This window comes from Nicotiana tabacum, chromosome 20 (assembly GCF_000715075.1).
Source record: "Nicotiana tabacum cultivar K326 chromosome 20, ASM71507v2, whole genome shotgun sequence".
Lineage (NCBI taxonomy): Eukaryota > Viridiplantae > Streptophyta > Magnoliopsida > Solanales > Solanaceae > Nicotiana > Nicotiana tabacum.
Window position 1 is genome coordinate 38,116,590 of NC_134099.1, and position 21,564 is coordinate 38,138,153.

At 37.7% G+C, this 21,564-nt stretch overlaps 1 protein-coding gene across 1 annotated transcript; it reads left to right on the forward strand.

The window, feature by feature from the left end:
• Positions 1–667: 667 nt before the first annotated feature.
• On the forward strand, positions 668–4,184 carry LOC107776287 (glyceraldehyde-3-phosphate dehydrogenase, cytosolic). Its single transcript, XM_016596165.2, has 10 exons — positions 668–875; positions 974–1,074; positions 1,854–1,969; positions 2,063–2,162; positions 2,252–2,459; positions 2,553–2,650; positions 2,946–3,088; positions 3,194–3,277; positions 3,412–3,501; positions 3,799–4,184. Exons 1-10 carry the CDS (start codon positions 848–850, stop codon positions 3,842–3,844), a joined length of 1,014 nt encoding a protein of 337 aa, XP_016451651.1. The 5' UTR covers positions 668–847; the 3' UTR covers positions 3,845–4,184.
• The last annotated feature ends 17,380 nt before the right edge of the window (positions 4,185–21,564 follow it).

The following is a 21,564-nucleotide window of genomic DNA, read 5'->3' on the forward strand; positions in this document are numbered from 1 at the left end:
TGACGAAATTGATTTGTGGGGTCTGATTTTGAATGACGAATTGAAAGCTTAAACAAACGAACGGAAGAAGACACTTAAACTATTAGGATCGAAAGAAAGAAGACACTTAAAGACTCCAAACACACAAAACAGTGATAAACAAACGAAACAAGTAAACTATTAGGATCGAAACAATACAGATTTTTAAAGAATTTTTTGAAAGAAGACACGGTTGTCACCGCCGGCGTAGCAGAGAAATTTTAATGGGAGGGGGAAGAGAATAAGATGTATCAAAGTAGAGAGAGAAAGAAAATAGTATAACTGATTAGCGTATTTAGTGGCTTAGGACTAGGAAGTAACCAAAATTAAATATTTTGCTATAAACCTTAAAAGGTATCTATAGAATATAATTTTTTTAAATGGTATTTATTTAAAATAAATAAGGTGTTAACCTTTGCTACAGGAGGTAAAAATTCCTATATATTATTTAATAATTGGTTAAAGACACATGTTTTTTATTCATTAATTTAATGCAAATACCAAATATGAATAAAATTATATTTTATTATAGAGTGACATTTAATTGTCAAAAACTTAAGGGGTAATAGTGAACTCAATCACTAATTAGTAAACCAATTCTAACACGCAGGCCTAGTATTACCCACAAAAACCGATAACGACATTGTGTATATTAGTGGTTCCTTTTGCTTCAAAGCCTCGAGAATTCCGCTCTAATTCTGTATTTATATACAACCCCATATTAGTATCAGTTTACTGCATTCTAAAACTAAACACTTACCCTAGTAATAGAATACTCAAATTCTCGTAGCTCTAATTTTATCTCGTTTAATTTATTGTTATAAGCATCATGGGCAAAGTCAAGATCGGAATCAATGGTATTTTCATTGTGATAAAATTGCATTTTCGGTGTCGCCATTTGTTTATTTACCTTTCTTTTTATAATGATTTATTGGTTTTTATTTAATGCATGTAGGTTTTGGAAGAATTGGCAGGTTGGTTGCTAGGGTGGCACTACAGAGTGATGACATTGAACTCGTCGCTGTCAATGACCCCTTCATCACCACTGACTACATGGTTACTCCCTTTCCCTTTTAACTCATTTGTTTTTTTAATATCTGAAATTCACTGACCCGACTAATCTTTGTTGATTCATTGACTCCTATGTTAATTCCTTGTTGTTCATATTATTATAAGTTTAGTACGTAGCCATGACTTGAGAATGTTCCATATTCATTACCAAAGGCTGTGGCCTGTGGCTTCGTTTAAACCCTTATTTTTACCATGGACCAAAAATATATATGTGACAAATCCTGAAAAGTAGTAGTATATAAATAAGTATATGTGAATCACTTCTGAGTTGGAAAGGAGTGTTTCTTTTACAGTTTACCAACTACTCCTATTTGTTCTCACAAAATTAATTGAGGCTTAATCTATTGTCAGCATTGCTTATCTAAATAATCAGAAAAATCTTCTGAATCCAGATGAAACGTGCCCAAATGTGTGTGTGATTCTTTTCCTGCCTGGATTTTCTTTTTGTCGCTTTTCCGCCGGAGGCTAGTTACATTTTTTAACTTGATTGGGTCTACAAATTTAAATTTTCAATTTTCTGTTTACTACTTCTCGACAAATTGTGAAACTTCATTGTTGTAGTAATTTCAAGACTGAGTTTTGGTTTCATGTATTTAGTTGCCATATCAACTTATCATAACTGTATAATTCCTTTATTGGTCTCATAATTTAACGTGCAAGGAGTTTTGTCTCAGCACAATAAATAAATGCCTGATTTTCTAGCTGATTTCCCATACTCATCACTAATGTACATTTAGGTCTGATTTGAATTTTGTGTTTTCTAGACCTACATGTTCAAATATGACACTGTTCATGGCCAATGGAAGAAACACGAGCTTAAAGTTAAGGATGAAAAGACTCTTCTCTTTGGCGATAAGCCCGTCAAAGTATTTGGTGCTAGGTAATTAATTCTATTTCCTAGATTTCAACCTCGCATTACCATGGTTGTGTATTTCATTTTTTATTTTCTTACTTTTCTTTGTGTGACGAACAGGAACCCCGAAGAAATTCCATGGGGTGAGGCTGGAGCAGAGTATGTTGTAGAATCCACTGGAGTTTTCACTGATAAAGACAAAGCCGCAGCCCACTTGAAGGTTTTCATAGTTTATTTTCATATCTATACACTGACAGTTTAAAGAATTTATGTTAATGCTGATCCTGAGGTTCCGTCTAATTTTCATAGGGAGGTGCAAAGAGGGTTGTCATTTCAGCACCTAGCAAGGATGCGCCCATGTTCGTTATGGGTGTCAATGAGAAGGAATACAAAGGAGATGTTAACATTGTCTCTAATGCTAGTTGCACTACCAACTGTCTTGCTCCATTGGCTAAGGTTATTAATGACAAATTTGGTATTGTCGAGGGACTTATGACCACAGTCCACTCTATTACTGGTAAATTAATCCCCTGATTAGCTAGTATGCTTCATAGATACATTTCTTATGTTTGACTTTATGGATCATTGATTATGATGTATTGTTATTCAGCAACTCAAAAGACAGTCGATGGTCCTTCGATGAAGGACTGGAGAGGTGGACGAGCTGCTGCTCATAACATCATCCCTAGCAGTACAGGAGCTGCCAAGGTATTATTATACATAACTGCCAAATTGCATTTCTTATGACGTGAGATTGAAATTTATTCTGTGGAACAGACAACTTTTCCCTTTTGCCTGCATTGCGTAACATGTTCTGTCCAAATCTATCTTTGTATATTTCATATATCCTGTATGCTTAATGAGCCGGCCCACACTCCAAAAGGCCAAGCATAATTTGCCCTTTTCCTCCCTTTATATACAATTATTTCATATATACATAAATACTTATTTGCTTCTCTTGGAAATTGTATACTTACTATAGCTTTTATATTTGATTATGCAGGCTGTGGGCAAAGTTCTGCCTGCACTGAATGGAAAGTTGACTGGAATGTCTTTTCGTGTTCCAACTGTTGATGTTTCAGTGGTTGATCTTACAGCGAGGCTTGAGAAAGCAGCCACCTATGATGAAATCAAAGCAGCTATCAAGTACTAACCGTTTTGAAATTTTGTTCTAATTGACGAATTTAGTTAATCTTAGGTCTAGAAATTTTGCAGGTAGTTACTTTTTGTGAACTAATTTATTTTGTACAGGGCTGAGTCTGAGGGTAAAATGAAGGGAATTCTTGGCTACACTGAAGATGATGTTGTCTCATCTGATTTTGTGGGTGATTGCAGGTGAGAATCCTATCACATTACTTACCATCTAACAGATCTCTAGACTAGATGCAGCGGGTTCAACATAACTCACTGTATTTAGCTCGGACTATGTATATATATTTAGCTCGAACTATTATATGTGTGTGTATCAGGTCAAGCATCTTTGATGCCAAGGCTGGTATTGCTCTCAACGGAAACTTTGTTAAGGTTGTCTCGTGGTATGACAACGAATGGGGCTACAGGTAAGGGTTTACCAGAGTTTTTACCTTGTATTGGACAAGAAAATATTGTATAAGATGTTTGTGACTAAAGGTTGATGTAAGGCTGAATCTATTACAATACTTTGTTTCGAACTATGGATATGTATGTAGAAGAAAAATTTGAAATACATACATATAATAAGATTATACTCATTGTGAATCCATTGACTCTAGATGTAGAATTACCTTCTGTTTGAGACACCTGCCTATGTAAATACTACCTTTACTGTTTTCATGAAATTTCTAACAACATACTGTACTGTACTTTTTTTGTTGCAGTAACCGTGTTATCGACTTGATTCGTCACATGGCGACTGTTGCATAAAGAATTTTTGTTCTATCAATGGCGGCTTGTTAAAGTTCAGTTAGAAGAACTGAAGAGCCTCTGGAATAATAGAGAAGTAGAGATCAGTTGCAGTATGCAGATCCCTTCTTTTATTTTTGGAGTTATATTAGAAAGCTTCTAAGAATTTTTCGTGAGGATTTTTTTGTTATAGTTCAGTCGGAATAATAAGACGATAAAGAGTGCATTCTGCTAATACTTTTATGTTAGAAAGATGCAAATTTTGGTACACTGAGATATTCTTTTTGGGTTTCTACATGTGCTTTTTTGTGTATGTCGAATCGTCGACTTTCACTTTTCAATTGTATTGCAGTAGTTACTATTTCTCTTTTGCACCTTCCTTATTCTCCTATTAGCTATGTGAAACTAAAAGAAAATATGTTAATTTTGTTACACAATTGAATTCAGAGTTGTGTAGGCTAACTTAAGGGCAGCCTATGCGCGGGGTCGGGGAAGGGCCGGACCACAAGGGTCTATTGTATGCAGTCTTATCCTGTATTTTGTTAAGGAGAGTAACAAAATCTTCAAATCTATTTTCAAAACATTTGTTATCATAGCTTGGGAAAAAAAAAAAGAGCAGCAAAAATTCTTGCATAATATATGCGTACTCACTCACATGTAATCAAATCTAAAAGCATTGTAAAGAAAATTATTTTCAAAGATAAGCTTCATAATTTCCTGACAGAAGCAAATGGATGAAATTGGCAGATTAAAAAACTTGTAAACATAAAGAGATCGAGGAGAGTGAAGGTTGAGGACGAACTGCAAATGGCATTCTTTTGCACCAAACGGGGAAATTATGTTTTTATTACCAGAAAAGGGCCAAATATACCCGAGAAAAAGTTTAAATATACCTCCAAATATACCCTTGCGGTAATACTATTGGTTGAAATATACCTCTCTTCCGTTAAGTTTATCCAAGGTGGACATCCAATCCTACGTGACACTGACATTTGATGAGGTGGACACCACATGCATGTCACTTCCGCGTCCCTAACCCATTTTACCCCTCCTTTATTTGTTTTTTCCACCGCTTATATTTTCTACCCCTCCACCACCATTGCCACCATAACCGCCATCACGAACAATATTGAATTTCCAGCTAGTCAATTCAGACCAAATCGAATTATCTAAACAGTATAAGATTGAATGCTGCCCATCTACAAACGCTTTGAGCATCTGGGTCTGCAAAAAAAACTTCAACTAGCCACCCTCAATAAGGGGGGATTTATATGGAGGGGAGTGGGGTACGTGCACCCATACTTCCCTCCCTAGGTAATGTATAAGCAATACTAAATTTTAAGATTATGTACCTAAATTATTGTGCCTAGTCATGCTCAATTGATTGCCCTGGTGCATTGGTCATTAAGTGCCCTTTTTGTCCCTCATGTCAGCAGTTCAATCCCCGTATAGTTCTTTTTAGTTTACTTTTTTTATAATAAATAAATAAACAAATTCATAATTTCCCATGTCCTTTTTAATTAACATAATGATGCACATATATTGTTAAAAATCTAGGATACGCCCCTGCCCCCAATATCACGCACACTAGTAGTATATAAAGAGATTATCTAGTTTCTCGAGGAAGAGAACCTCACCTGAAATTCGAGAAGTTTCGGATAGTATTGAATCCATGCGAGCAATGAGGGGAGAAATAAACATATATAAAAAACTAAACTTTAAAATACAATATTGTTCATGTGGTGGTAATGGTGGCAATGGTGGTGGAGCGGAAGGAAATTTCAGTGGTGGAAAAAGAGAAAGAACGGAGGGGTAAAATGGGTTAGGGACACTGAGAGGGCATGTACGTGACATACATCCACCTCATCAAATGTCTGTGCCACGTAGAATTGGATGTACACCTTGGACAAACTTAATGGGCAAGGGATATATTTGAACCAAGAATAATATTACAACAATGATATATATGGACTCAAAGTATAACTAAGGTAAACTTAAATCTTTTCTCATAATAAATGAGTATATTTGGACCTTTTCCGTTTTATTACGGAAAGATTTTACCAAGAAGATATTCATACAATTAATAATCAATAAATAAAGAGTATGATAGCGGGAAAAAACAAATAAAGAATATAAATAAAAGGGTAAATTCGTCTAATTGTGATTCCGATAAGAACTTGTTCTACAGTTTTTTCCACAACGAATTGCCGACTTTCTCAATTCCACTCCTCGGCAAAGGTAATTTCCTCTCTGATTTTCCTACCGTTATCGTGATTCACTAAAACCCTAGGGTTACATTCTGGATTTTTGCAACAAAACACAAATTGCACCATAATTTTCTCTTGTTTTAATGCTTCTTTTTTCCAGGCGTAACAGTTATGTTGCAGCGGTTCGGCTTAAACATGGAAGCTATCACCAATGTGTTTAAAAGCGTCATTCGCCCAAGTTTGTTTCCTTTCATTTACTCTCTACCATTTCTACCTTGCGTTTTTTTTTTATACTGCTAATCCCCAATTTCTTTGTTTTCCCCTGCAATTTCAGTTATTTTAGCTCCTGTTTATACGACCACAGCTTATATTGCCTACAGAACAGGATACATGTACTTTTCTTTACCCTTTACCTTTTTGCCTTTTACTAGTAGTATTTTTCATGAGAGCAGATCACATTAATGATCTTAACAATTATAATACTATTGATTGCATAAAAAAATTATAATACATTATGGACATTAATTGTTGTTGTAGTTCTATAACTTGATAATGTATAAATCCTTTCATCTTCAAATTTCTTGCAATCCTGTTCTGCAACAGAGTTTCTGTACATAATTTTGAATTTCTTTTACCAGAAATTTCTGCATTCTGCTCGTACTTTTCTGTTTTTTGCACCACAATTTTTGCATTCTGCATACATTTTTTAGTTTCTCCCCTATATTTGTCTGGATTCTGCATATTTGATACAGATGTAGAGATGAATCTGATACTGTTCAAAGCAAGTAAGAAGGAAGACATTGGGGGAAAGGGGAAAAAGGAGGGTCACATGAGAAAAAGAAATCTGTTATAAGTGGATGGAAAGACTTAAGGGAGGGATGTTTTTGGTCAATTTTCTGAAACTTAAAGGACGTTTGTATTTAAGTGAAATATTATAAGAATATAGTGAAAGTCGGGCTGAAACAATAAGAATGATTTTGGTTAAAAGCTCTTATTAGTGTAGGTAAGTTAAATCCTTACACCTATTATGGACAGTTATCTGTAGTTGTAGTTCTATAACTTGATAGTGTAAAAATCTACGTAATTAGTATAAAAGTTAGACTTGTTGTTAATTTAATTTTTCTCCGTTATTGCATTCCTTTTCGTTAAATGGATACATCACTTTTACACCAAGCCTTTTAACCGCCTTCTGCCATTCATATGAGCTACAATAATAATCTATTAGAAACTGATTGGTGTTTTCTTGTTCTGATCAGTAATCTTGTAATTTCTTTTGCAACAGGTTGTACAAATACGATATTAATAGAAAAAGGTTGTATGATGAAAACAACTTTATAATTACTATTACTACCTTACTTTTGGAAAAAAATTCACATTTTGTCTCATGAGGAACAATTCTCTAAATGTTGTATGCAGCGCTGAAGATGCCAAAAAGCCTAAACCAGAACCTGAACCTGAAAGGTGACTCATACTGTCTTATTCTTTATTCTCATAAGGGAGTTGAGACAAATATTTATGTTTCTCACGTGTTCAATGTTACATAGGGAAACAAGCGACATCAGTTTCACCATCTACCTTTGTCCTGGTTCCAGAAACCAATAGATAATAGAGATTTACTTTGATCAAGGTAAGATAATTGCATTACTTATTCCCTACTAATTTACAGACTTCTTTCATTTGTTGAAGACTTATTTATGTGTGTTTTTGCTAAAAAAACCTTTTATATTACATCCTCCCTCTATCTCAATTTATGTGACACTTTTCGCTTTTTGTGATTCAAACTATGCGAATTTTTTACCAACATTTTAAATGTATTTTTTCATCATATTGACATGAGAAGAATTGTTTCTCATATAGTTTTGATATCTAAATATTAATATTCAAATATTGAGTTGATCTAATCCAATTTAGTTTCGAAAATTTGTCAAATTGACTTTCGAGGAGTGAAAAGTGTCACATATATTGGAATTGATTCAAATATGAAAAATCTTGTGGTGTTGTACTTTTCACAAAGTTTTCAGACTGCCTAAAGAATACATAAACTTCCTTTCAGTTTCACCTCCAAAACAAAAGTTTCTCAGTATGCAGGCAGATATTCAATTGGACAAACGAGTGACAAGCAAACCAAGTAAAAACGACCAATCGTGACTAATTTTATAGTTGAAGGACCAGCGCAAGAAGGGGTTGTATATGGAATTAGAAAGTTTTATTTATAGTGTTAGGGATACTTCACAGTCTAAACTTAAAGTAGATCTCAAACCTCAAAATTGCGTTTCACCTCCAATATCTAGATTTTTGTATGTTATTGTCCAAGCTTAATGACCCTGAGGTGATGATATCCTAATCATAGTTTCAGTCGCGAAAAAATTTCCGCATTCGATGTTTACCCCATCCAATGCATGCATGACATGTTTTGCGCATTAACTTTTATAACTTTTTGTGTAGACACAGAGTGCACGTAAGTATTTTCCGTTCCTTTGCGCATTCTCTATTACTAGGTCTGGCCTACAAAATCATATGCAATTTGCAGTGTATGGTGTGATTTAATTTGAGAGGAGAAAGTAGCTTTGGTCACATATAATTATTTCTTCCCTTTGTATCCGGTTTAGCACATAAAAACGCCCATTTATTAAGCACTTTTGGTCCAATAGCAAATAGATCTTGGTTAATTAAGGGAAGAAGTCCTTATCTAACATTTCTGATGCAGTAAAGTATACAGTGTAAAAGAGCTTATTGTGTATAAGTTATATTACTAATGCAGATATGTTATAGGTTACAACTATTACTAATATATGCTATAATCCCAAACAGGATGCAGTCGGCCATTGAATACTTATGTCGCTCCATTAAATTTGTCTCAAATCTAATACTATATTATAGGCTGAACTATGTATAATTTGGAGTATTTATTTATTCCTGGCCATGTGAATGATATTAAAGATAGTTTTATTTATAGAGGTTCCTTTCTTACCTTTTTTTCCCCTTCACTACAGGTTTTGTTTTGAAGAAAATGGGAAGATATACTTTTACAGCATGCGCCTATGGGCTACGCACGTTAAACTCTTTAATCAATTTTTAATTAGCAAGATTAATATACCAATGTAGTTAATTATCTAGACATGTGTTTAGTTCATTAGGTGTTGCTACCACATTTTTACTACCCTAGACTATAGTATCTTGGAATATAGTCAATTACAACATATGGTTGCAAGTTTTTTCTATTCAGTGAATACAATACCTATCAGTTTTAACTGTTTCTATTGAGCTATAAGGCACTCGAAACCTTTTAGTTGTGGTTATTTTTATTCCGTTATAGATGAACTTTTTTCTTTTGGCAAGAAATCTTTTAAGCTAATGAAAACGTGGTAAAGTGCTTTGCCGTTAACTTACTCTTTTGATAATTTCATTTCTGAATAATAATTGCTAATTAGTGGGCCTGATCTTCCTAGACAAAATGGAGGCCATAATCACTTCGAGACAGCCCAACCCAACAGCTAAAGCAAAGCTTTATGTACGTTAAAATATTGAAAATTGCAGGGGCACCCTATTTGGTTGCCTCCATTTAATCTATATCAATTTTTTTTAAAAAGTTTTAATTTGTACCCAGTTTTTAAACAACTTCAACCCCTTTCTCCTCCTCCTTCTTTCTCTGATACTACCACCGTCTTAAGAGAAATTTTCATTCTGTTTTTAACATTGTATCGGTAGAATTTTTACATTAGGTGAATACAATGGTTGCAGCAGTAGAAGGAACATCTTTGGATTATTAGTGTTTTGTGTAACATCTGTGGGATAATTGATTGTTAACTTGAAATTTGTGAAATGTTTCAGTGCTGATTCGATTTTTACAGATAGAACTTGAGCTTTGCCATTTATATTTCACTTTTCTTGCAAAATGTTACTTCAGCTTATAAAATGCTTAAGTTTTTACAAATGAACTAAATAACTTCAGCATCTTCTGCTGAAGTTTTTGAAAAAGCTTATCCAGGACAAAAAAAAAATTCAACTTGTTTAGTGCTGAAGTTTTTACAAATGAACTAAATAACTTCAGCATCTTCTGCTGAAGTTTTTGAAAAAGCTTTATGACAAAACTAATGAATCCAGGACAAAAAAACTTAAGCTATTTTAGTGCTTAAGTTTTTACAAATGAACTAAATAACTTCAACATCTTATCCAAGACAAAAAAACTTCAGCACTGCCTTTGCTACTTCAGGCACGTCTACTAGAATGCTGAAGTTTTGCGTGATTGCCTTTGCTACTTCGGCCCTGTATGCTGAAGTTACACGAAAAAGTGGGTACGCTTGCAATTTTTTTTGCAAAGCGGGACACAAGTTAAAACGTGACCCAAAAAGCGGGTATAGATGCAAATCCCCCGTTAAATAGCACGGGTTAGACAGTTTTCGGATTGGTCATTCAGAAATAGCCAGTGATTGCCAAGTCATTGAAAAATAGCTACTATTTTGCTGCAACAGTAACCGGTCCAGCATAATATACTAGAGTTTGGTGCACCTGTGTGTGACTTTCTAGCATATTATGCTGGGCCGGTATACTTTGCTGGAACTCCAGTTGGTGCACCTGTGTATGACTTTCTAGCATATTATGCTGGACCGATATACTTTGCTGGAACTCCAGTACTGGAGTTCTAGCAAAGTATACTGGAACTCCAAACTCTCTAGTATATTATACTGGAATTCTAGTATATTATGTTGGAGTATTTTTCGAATTTTAAACAATGTTTTCGTTCAAATTTATCTTTACATGAAAAGTGGCTAAAAATACTTCTAAAAGTGCAATGGAGGGAATTAGTATGATGGTAAATAAGAGAAGGCAAAAGGGTCCTCAAGTGCATAACCGGGTTGAAAATTATGTGCAAGATGATAGTGGATTTGATAAAGATGGACAATACAATGAACAAGAGGAGGAAGTACAATATGTGAAAAACTTCCAAGGGCAAAGAAACAACAATCAAGGCCCAAATCAACAACAATGGCGACCATAAGGAAATCAAGAAAATTGGAATTCAACAAATCAAGGTAATTGGAACAATCAAAACAACCAAGGGAATTGGAACAATCAAAACAATCAAGGAAATTGGAATGGTCAAAATAACCAAGGCAATTGAAGTAACAATAATCAAGGCTATTGGGGAGGTAACAACCAAGGAGGGTGGAACAAAAACAACAACTTGGGGTCGGATTTTCAAAGGCCCCCGATGTTTCAACAACCGAGCAACCCACCTCCTTATCCTTCTCAAGGTCCGAGCTCTTCCAACAATGAGATGGGACGAGTTGATAACATGTTTAAACAAATGATGGTGAAGAATGTCGACTCAGATGCTCAACTAGCCTCTCACAACACTTCAATTCGCAATTTGGAAGTTCAATTGGGCCAAATCTCGCAAGCTTTGAACACTCGTCCTAAGGGAGCACTACCAAGTGATACGGTGGTGAACCCGAAAGGTGGAAACAATACGGGACATACCATGGTCGTTACTAAGTGGAAAAAGGTGGGGATGCAACCACCTCAAGCCAAAAGAATATTGTTGATAATAAACAATTGGTACAAGAAGATGAGATGCCAAGCAATAAAGTTTAAGCAAATGATGAGGTGAGAATTGATATTGAAGACAATGTGGAGGAGACTCAAGAAGAAGTGAACCCGTCTAGGAAGCACATTGTGGGCATACCGGAGTCGGTAGTGCCAAAGGCTAAGGCACCAATACCAAGGCCTCCTCCCCCATATCCTCAAAGGCTTGCCAATCAAAATGGCAAGAACCAATTCAAAAAGTTCATTGACATGATGAAGAGTTTATCTATTAACATGCCATTGGTTGAGGCCTTGGAACAAATGTCAGGATATGCAAAGTTTATGAAGGACTTGGTGACAAAGAAGAGGTCGATGAATTGTCTGACTATAAAAATGACACATCAAGTTAGTGCAATTGTGCACTCAATGTCTCCTAAATTGGAAAATCCGCGCGTTTTCACAATCCCATGTACAATTGGAAGTCTCGACTTTGCCAAAGCTTTATGTGATCTTGGGCGAGTATCAACTTGATGCCCTATTCGGTGTTCAAAACTTTGAGAATTGGGAAACCAAGACCCACATCGATGAGGTTACAAATAACGGATCGTACAATGAAGAGGCCTTTGGGTATTATTGATGATGTGTTGGTTCGTGTTGACAAGTTCATCCTCCCGGCGGACTTTGTGATTCTTGATTGTGAAGTGGACTATGATGTGTCTATTATCTTGGGTAGACCTTTTCTTGCTACGGGGAAGGCTCCTGTTGATGTGGAAGTCGGTGAGCTCAACTTCCGGGTGGGTGATGAAAAGGTGATCTTCCATGTGTGCAAATCTATGAGGCAACCGAATAGCAATGAAGTTTGTTCGTTCGTGGACTTTGTGACCGATGTGATTATTGATGATGCTAGTGCCACAATGAATATTGAGGATACTTTGGAAGCTGTTTTGCTCAACCTTGATGATGATGAGGAGAAAGAAGGGTATGTGTAATGTGTGAATGCATTGCAAGGAATGGGGTCATACACTTATGAACTCTGCAAGTTATCCTTGGATCTTGAAAACCGGAAGACTCCTCCAACAAAGCACTCAATCGAGGAGCCTCCCACTTTGGAGTTGAAGCCATTGCCTCTGCATCTCTGGTATAAATTCCTTGGCCCTTGTTCTACTTTACCGATTATTTTTTCCTCTTTTTTGACTAACGTGCAGGTAGACTCCACATTGGCGGTTCTACAAAAGAGGAAGAAAGTTATAGGATAGAAATTGGCGGATATTTGGGGCATAAGCCCCTCTTTTGCATGCACAAGATATTTTTGGAGGAGGGTGCCAAACCCTCTGTTGAACAACAAAGGAGGCTAAATGAAGCAATGCAAGAAGTGGTCAAAAAGGAGATCATAAAGTGGTTCGATGCTGGGATTGTTTACCCCAGTTATGATAGTTCATGGACTTCTCCAGTGCAATGTGTCCCAAAGAAAGGGGGCATGACTGTGGTTACCAATGACAAGAACGAGTTAGTTCCTACAAGAATAGTGATCGGGTGGTGAGTGTGTATGGACTATCGCAAGCTCAACAAAGTCATAAGGAAAGATCATTTCCCGCTTCCCTTCCTTGATCAAATGCTTGATAGTTGGCCGGCCATGCTTTCTATTGTTTCCTTGATGGATACTCCCGCTACAATTAAATTCTTATTGCTCTAGAGGACCAAGAGAAGACTACTTTCACATGTCCCTATGGTACTTTCGCATTCTCGTGGATACCATTTGGGTTATGTAATGCACCGGTGACTTTTCAAAGGTGTATGATGGCTATCTTCACCGACATGGTGGAGGATTTTCTTGAGGTTTTCATGGATGACTTTTCCCTGGTTGGGAATTCTTTTGATGATTGCTTGAAAATTTTTGATAAGCTTGGCAAGATGTGAGGAGATAAACTTGGTATTGAATTGGGAGAAATGTCACTTCATGGTCGAGGAAGGCATTGTCCTCGGCCACAAAATTTTAAAGCATGGTATTGAGGTCGAAAACGCCAAAATCGAGGTGATATCTGAACTCCCACCCCTACATCCGTGAATGGAGTGAGGAGTTTCTTGGGTCATACGGGGTTCTATCGCCATTTCATTAAAGATTTTTCCAAAGTGGTGAACCCCTTATGTAAGCTTTTGGAGAAGGATGCCAAATTCCATTTCAATGAGGATTGCATTAAGGCATTTGAATTTCTAAAGTTCAAATTGACAACTACTCCTATTATTACCGTACCGGATTAAAGCTTGCCTTTTGAGCTCATGTGTGACACAAGTGATGTGGCGGTTGGAGCAGTTTTGGGGCAACGAATCAACAAAATATTCCATCCGGTCTACTGTGCTAGTAAGACATGAATGATGTCCAAGTCAATTACACAGTGACTAAAAAAGAGCTCCTTGCTATTGTCTTTTCTATGGAGAATTTCCACCTGTACTTGATCGGTACTAAGGTGATTGTCCACACCGATCATGCGGCGCTTCAGTACTTAATGAGCAAGAAGGATTCAAAGGCAAGATTAATGCGGTGGGTGCTTTTATTTCAAGGGTTCGATCTAGAAATTCAAGACCGCAAAGGCAGTGAAAATCAAGTGGCGGACCACTTGTCTCGATTGGAAGAGGAGGGAAGGCCACATGACAGTCTTGTGATTAATGACTCCTTCCCCGACAAGCAGCTTCTAGCCATTTCAATGACCGAGATGCCATGGTTCACCGATTTAACAAATTATCTTGTGAGTGGCATTGTACCGAGTGAGTTATCCTCAAACCAAAGGAAGAAGCTCAAATAGGATTGCCTTGGCTATTATTGGGATGAATCGTACCTCTTTCAGATTTGTACCGATGGTGTGATTCGAAGATGTGTGCCGGAGGAGGAACAAGTGCAAATTCTTGAGGCTTTCCACTCTTCACCATATGTTGGTCACCATGGTGGAGCTAGAACGATGTCAAAAATGATGAGTTGTGGATTCAATTGGCCTACACTCTACAAGGATGCTAGTGAACTTGTCAAGCATTGTGATGAATGCCAACAGGCTGGTGGAATCTCAAAGAAAAACGAAATGCCTCTCACCACCATTTTGGAGATAGATATTTTCGATGGTGGGGTATTGATTTCATGGGTCCGTTTGTGAGCTCTTGTGGTAACACCTACATTCTAGTCGCGGTTGATTGTGTGTCTAAATGGGTGGAGGCCGTTGCTTTGCCCAACAATGAAGCAAGAAGTGTAGTGACATTTTTGAAGAAGAATATCTTTACAAGATTTTGTACTTCAAGGGCTATCATAAGTGATGGGGGTTCGCATTTTTGTAACAAGGCTTTTGATACCTTACTCACCAAGTATGGTGTCACTCACAAAGTCTCGACCCCCTATCACCCTCAAGCAAGTGATTAAGTGGAAGTCTCCAATAGGGAGATCAAGAGTATTTTGTCAAAGACAGTGAATACCAATCGGACAGATTGGTCAAGAGAGCTTGATGATGCTTTATGGGCTTATCAGACGGACTACAAAACTCCGATTGGGATGTCTCCATACTGGTTGGTGTTCGGGAAAGCTTTCCATTTTTTGGTGGAACTTGAGCATAAGGCCATGTGGGCTTTGAAAAAGTTGAACCTTGAATGGGATGTCGCCGCCAACTTAAAGGTGACACAATTGAATGAGCTAGATGAATTCCGGTACCATGCATATACAAATTCTTCCTTATACAAAGAGAAGATGAAGTACTTCCATGACAAGTACATCCGAAACAAGGAGTTTAAGGAAAGTGATATTGTGTTATTGTTTAATTCTCGGTTACAGATGTTTCCGGATAAGTTGAAGTCAAAATGGAGTGGCCTATTTGAGGTTGTTGGTGTGACACCATTCGGTGCACTGGACTTAAAAAATAAGAATGATGAAGTATTTAGAGTCAATAGACACTGGGTGAAGCACTATCTTGGAAAAGTTTATGATGACCATGTGGTGGCGATTCTTCATTTCAAATGATTGGTAATCTATGTCGTGCCGCGACGTTAAATCAGGCTCTTCTTGGGAGGCAACCCATGCGTCTTTTCTTTATCTTTTTCTTCTTCTTTAGATAGGTTTCGTTTGTGCTAACTAGTTTTAAAGTGTATGCAAGAATAAGTGTACTTTGCAGGAACTGTGCCCAGAAAAATAGGTAAGTGTTGAAAAAGTGCGGACCACACATTTATTGTGCGGACCGTACAATTTTGTATGCTACAGCTGTCACGACACAAAATCCACTAAAGGTCGCGATGGCGCTGGACACCACTGTCAGACAAGCCAACAGTATATAGTTAATTTAGTTCTCATTTAACATTTTAGAAATCATAATTTTGTTTGAATAAATAGTGAACGATAGACTTTACAGAGTAAATAATAATGTTCTTAACAATTTCAATACTGAACAACTCGTAATCACCCCAAAATTCGGTGTCACAAGTGCATGAGCATCAACTAGGAGAATAAATTAAATACAACATCCATCCGGAATACAAATTTGGACAGGAAAGAAAAATACAAATACTCGAAAGGAGACTCTGCTGACTGCGAATCATAACATAAGATGCAGCTCACCTAAGTCCCTGTATCAACCACGCCGTTGCGCCCACGAAGCAACTAGACATACATGTGCCTGTACAACAAAATGTACAACAAGTGTAGTATGAATACAAAAACAACGCGTTCCCAGTAAGTATCCAGTCTATCCTCGAAGAAGTAGTGACAAGAGGTCGACTCCAACACTTACTATGGCCAACAATAATATACCGATAATATAATTAATCATGAATTTTATAAAACGACTGCAAACTCAATAACATAAAACAAGTAAATAATTCTTTTGTTAATAGGAGATTTTCAAATTTATTTTCATCATATATCAATTTATCTCAGGCCAATCAGGAAATATCATTTATTATAAATGCCAAAGCAATCAATTCAATCATGTGCAAATCATGTCGAGGTCGTATGACCCGATCCAACATAATATTTAAACGATGCACTGCCGAGTGTCGAACGGCCCAAACCAACACATAAATATAAACTATGCATTGCCGAGGGTCGAAAGGCACGAACCATAGATGCATCTATTAACTTGCCGAGGCAAACGACCCACTCCCATGAGAGTAGTGAAAATTTACCCCGCTCGCGGAATATAATTGCGACACGGTTACACATAGATTTCTTAAGTTATCATAATATTCCTCAATTCTTTTCAAAAACAAGAAGTTCAAATGAAAACCTTTAAAATCTTAAATCCTCAATTTCAATTCTTTTCAAGACAATTATTACGCAACCTCAATCTTGCTCCTTCTCAAGGAAAACAATAACCATAAATCAAATAGCAATATCAACAAAGCATGATGTAAACCTAACATTACCCAGACATAGGCATAACTAGTAGCTACGTACGGACTCTCATCACCTCGTGCATACGTACCCCCACAATTAAAAGCACATATTAGTTTAGTTCACATATGGGGTTAATTCCCTCTTACAAGGTTAGAAATGAGACTTACCTCGCTTCAAAGTTCTATAGCCGGCTCCCAAGCCTTTCAAACAACTCAAAGCGGTGCCGAACGCTCAAAAACTAGCTAATAAATGAGCAATACCATAAATATATACTATAACACTCATTATAACCCTATTTACAAAAAATTTCAACTCCGTTTGAAAAGTCGATAAAAATCACCCACGGGCCCACGTGCCCGGATTTCGAAAATTTTCGAAGATAAACTTTACCCTTAACCCCATGAATTCAAATATATAATTTATTTTGCCCAAATTCGTGGTCAAAATCCAAAAATACCAATATCTAGGTTTTTCTTAAAAATCCCAAATTTCTACAAATTTTTATGTCTAAATCCACATATAAACCTTGTATTTAACTCACAACTAGTAGAAATCACTTACTTTTGATGATGATGGAACCCCCTTTCAAAATGCTCTCAGAAATCGCCTAAGTCCAAGTGCAAAATGAGGGAAATGAGCTAAGTCTCCGAATAAAAAGCCCTTGCTACGGACGCAGACGTCGCATTTGCAACATCTGGCTCGCAATTACGATGGTCACATTTGCGAAAAAGGCATCGCAAATGCGAGACAAAGCTATCCCTGCCAAGGTCGCATTTGCGACCAAGTTCTTCGCAAATGCGAAGGGGACATCATCGCAAAAGCGACCAACAGTTCGCAAATGCAAACTCCCCAGAAAATCCCCACCCTCGCAAATGCGAATCCCTCCTCGTAAATGCGAGTTCGCAATTGCGATCCAAAACCTCGCATTTGCGAGACCTGTAGCCCAGACCCAAAAGCAGCAGAACCATCATAATTTTTTCATCCAAAAACTGATCCGAAACACACCCGAGGGCCCCGGGACCCCGTCCAATCACACAAACCAGTCCCATAACATAACACAAACTTGCTTGAGGCCACAATCACATCAAACAACGTCGAATTCATGAATCATATCCCAATTCAAGCTTAATGAACTTTAGAACTTCAAACTTCCACATTCGATGCCGAAACTTATCAAATCACGTCCGATTGACCTCAAATTTTGCACACAACTCACGTTCGATGTTACGGACCTACTCCAACTTCCGGAATCAGAATCTTACCCCAATATCAAAAAGTATACTCCCGGTCAAACTTCTAAAAAAAATTTCAAATTTCTAACTTTTGCCAAATGACTCCAAAATGACCTAAGGACCTCCAAATCCACTTCTGGACACGCTACTAATACCAGAATCACCATACGGAGCTATTCTAAGAATCGGAATCCCAAACGAACATCGATAACATTGAAATGCACTTCAACCAAAATATATGAAATTCTTCGAAAATGCTAACTTCCACAAAAGGCGCCGAAAAGCTCCATGGTCATCCAAAACCCGATCCGAACATACACCCAAGTCCGAAATCATCATACGAACCTGCCGGAACTTTCAAGTCCCGATTCCGAGGTCGTTTACTCAAAAATCCAACCTTAGTCAATTCTTCTAACTTAAAGATTTCGAAATGAGAATTTTCTTTCCAAATAAATTTCGAACTTTCCGAAATTCAATTCCGACCACGCGTAGAAGTCATAATATCTGAAGTGAAGCTGCTCCTGGCTTCAAACCGCCGAACGACGTGCTAGAGATAAAACGACCGGTCTGGTCATTACATTCTCTCCCACTTAAACATACGTTGGTCTCGAACGTGCTAAGAACTGCTCTGGAGTTGTCCGAAATCATTGCTTAACACCTCGTGCACCTACCCGTGCTACCACAACTCAATTGAGCACATTTGCTTGAGCAAATCTGAATATTCCCCTTTTGTTTAGTCAAATTAGCCTTAGAGACAAATTCCAACATCCGAAATTTTCCACCAGGCCCGCTTTCAACATACGAACATCGTATCAATCCCTACATACTATACCAAAACATGGTTGCACACCCTTGCCGAATTCACACCATGCATCGCATAATTCTTGTGACCATAATGTCATTCTCTGATGCCAATAGCCGAAACTTCACGAATCTGAGGCTCACAACACACCTCATGACTTATATAAGTCATATTCCAACTCTTGTAATACTGCCATGACGGAAGAGATGTGTAGGAATTTATAAACAATTTTCAAGTTAACAAATCATTTAGTCTATTCTTCTGACAAGAACCATTACCTCATTCTGAACCACGCAAGGATAATTGCTCTTTAATATACTTCATATAAATCTGATCACACTGATCCCAGGTACAATAATCTCGTCTTACCCAGTATAAGCTGCCCAGGAAATAAGCCACCTCAGACACTGCCAAAAATATCGTATGATGCCACAATGTGCCAACAAGCTACAAACATGAATATGATACATAAGGAAAACGAACTCTGGAAAGAACTACTCAACCCACGTGACTAATTTAAACCACCGAAAGAAGTTATGAACCTTCCTCAGAAAATGAGAAGCAAAACACACAATAATATATATAGGGGGACTGTACTCAACATCACGCTGTTGCGGCGTGCAACCCGATCCATGCATGATACCGTTGCAGCGTGCAACCCGATCCAACCATGATACCCGTGGCGGCGTGCCACCTGATCCACACATAATAATCTACAAGGAATTACTTATCGAGCTAAAATGCTCATAACTATAAAATAACCGAATATCGGCCACAAGCACGCCAAGTGCATAACACTGTCCCTGGGGAGACAGATAGCGCCATACGCTACAAAACTCAAGCACGACTAAGATGCGATATGTGATCTGCACCTCGAGAGCCATCATGCTCACATAATATTATCGTTATGCGGAACCTCATCATGTATGTAATTGATCAAGCCGTTTCACAACTCATACAACACAATATAGTATTACATGAATTAGCCGATGACAAAATAACATCCAACATCCGAATACTCCTCCATAAGGAGCGCAATGCTAAAATGAACACATCCAGCCTGATATAGAGCCTACATTCACATTTAGATCCATCCACGAACCTCAAGCCGATTCTAATCATACCACACTGGGCTAATAACCTTTCAAGGATGCACAATAACCCCTTTTCCCATGACACACAAGAACAATCATCAAATTTGGAACAAACATCCACAGTCCACAACCAATAAACCGAGCGCCCTTCAGGCATAATTCTCACATTAACGTTAGTGCCATAATCTCCATACTTGGTTTCAATCTTTAATTAATTAAGTGACTACCTGTCACACTTATACCATCTTCCCGTGGGATACGCTCCCACGACCTCCCACACCAGGTAACAAGTTTGCACACCCATACCACCGGCCATACTAATGCTGTAAAGAGAATTAGGGATCCACAAATCAATACACAAATCCTCTTACACATGACACCGATCTCAGGTGACGCTGAAGATAATACCAGCTTGCCTTAAACATCTAAATCCCTTTCTGCTCATCCGAGCTTGTGACATTCTTGTCAACACCAAACTGCAACCTTGATCCTCAACTTCCAATTCCCATGCCACTCACTGCACCCAATCATGCCAATACGCAAGAGTACGAGAATTTCATCATAACCTTTGAACCACTAATAGATTAACACTTCGTCATATAGAAACATTTTACTTAGCTCATTTCAAGAGAAGCATCGCAACACGTGACTGAATTCTCATAATCCGCAGAAAATACCAACCTCAAGTAGTGGTATAAACCACCATAACCCTTCCGGGACCCATCTACACATAACGGCCATTATACTCAAATGCCTCCAAATACAATCAATTATGGCAGCCGTCAAGCCTCACACATACCGCAACAAATCACATAAATAACTTAACCCGCTAAAGGAACTGATCCTTGCCATCATCATGCCAATTCAACCATTGCTAACTGATCCGACTTCTTCTAATTTACTTTGGACTTGCCTTAGGAATAATAATAGCTTCATTCAAACATAATGAACTCACATCCGCACTTAGCCCGAGTGACCTTATTTCACGAGACCACACTGTCTCAAAACCCACAAACTATCTCATTGCCTCCTTATGCGCATATTCACATCTCCAAATGGTACACCCATTCTGACAATTACTTTATGAATCCGAAGTCATTTCCTCTCATTCTTCCAATACTACACCGCAGATCGAAGATAACACAAAATACTCCAAGCCCCTTTTTCATAATCCGCTACAAAAGCTCGATACTCAACCATACTACGGACTAGAAATCCTTAGGCACAACACTTTAACCTTTGAATCCACTAGGACCGTTGTTGAGAGTCACCCACTCTGACTTGTTCCGGAATATGATCAACTCCAAGGTACTGCTAGCTCCTGGACACCCTTTCAAAGAAGCACCCAGCTGAATCATTTTTCTTGTAACTCACATCCACACGAAGCAAGAACTCTGAGTCTTCCCAAAGCTTGAACATCAATCTATTAAGGCCAAATATATCACACATTTCCCAAATCCTTTGCTCGAATTACCACTGATATTTGCTCTCCTTAGTTGTAATAACCCAAACTATGCG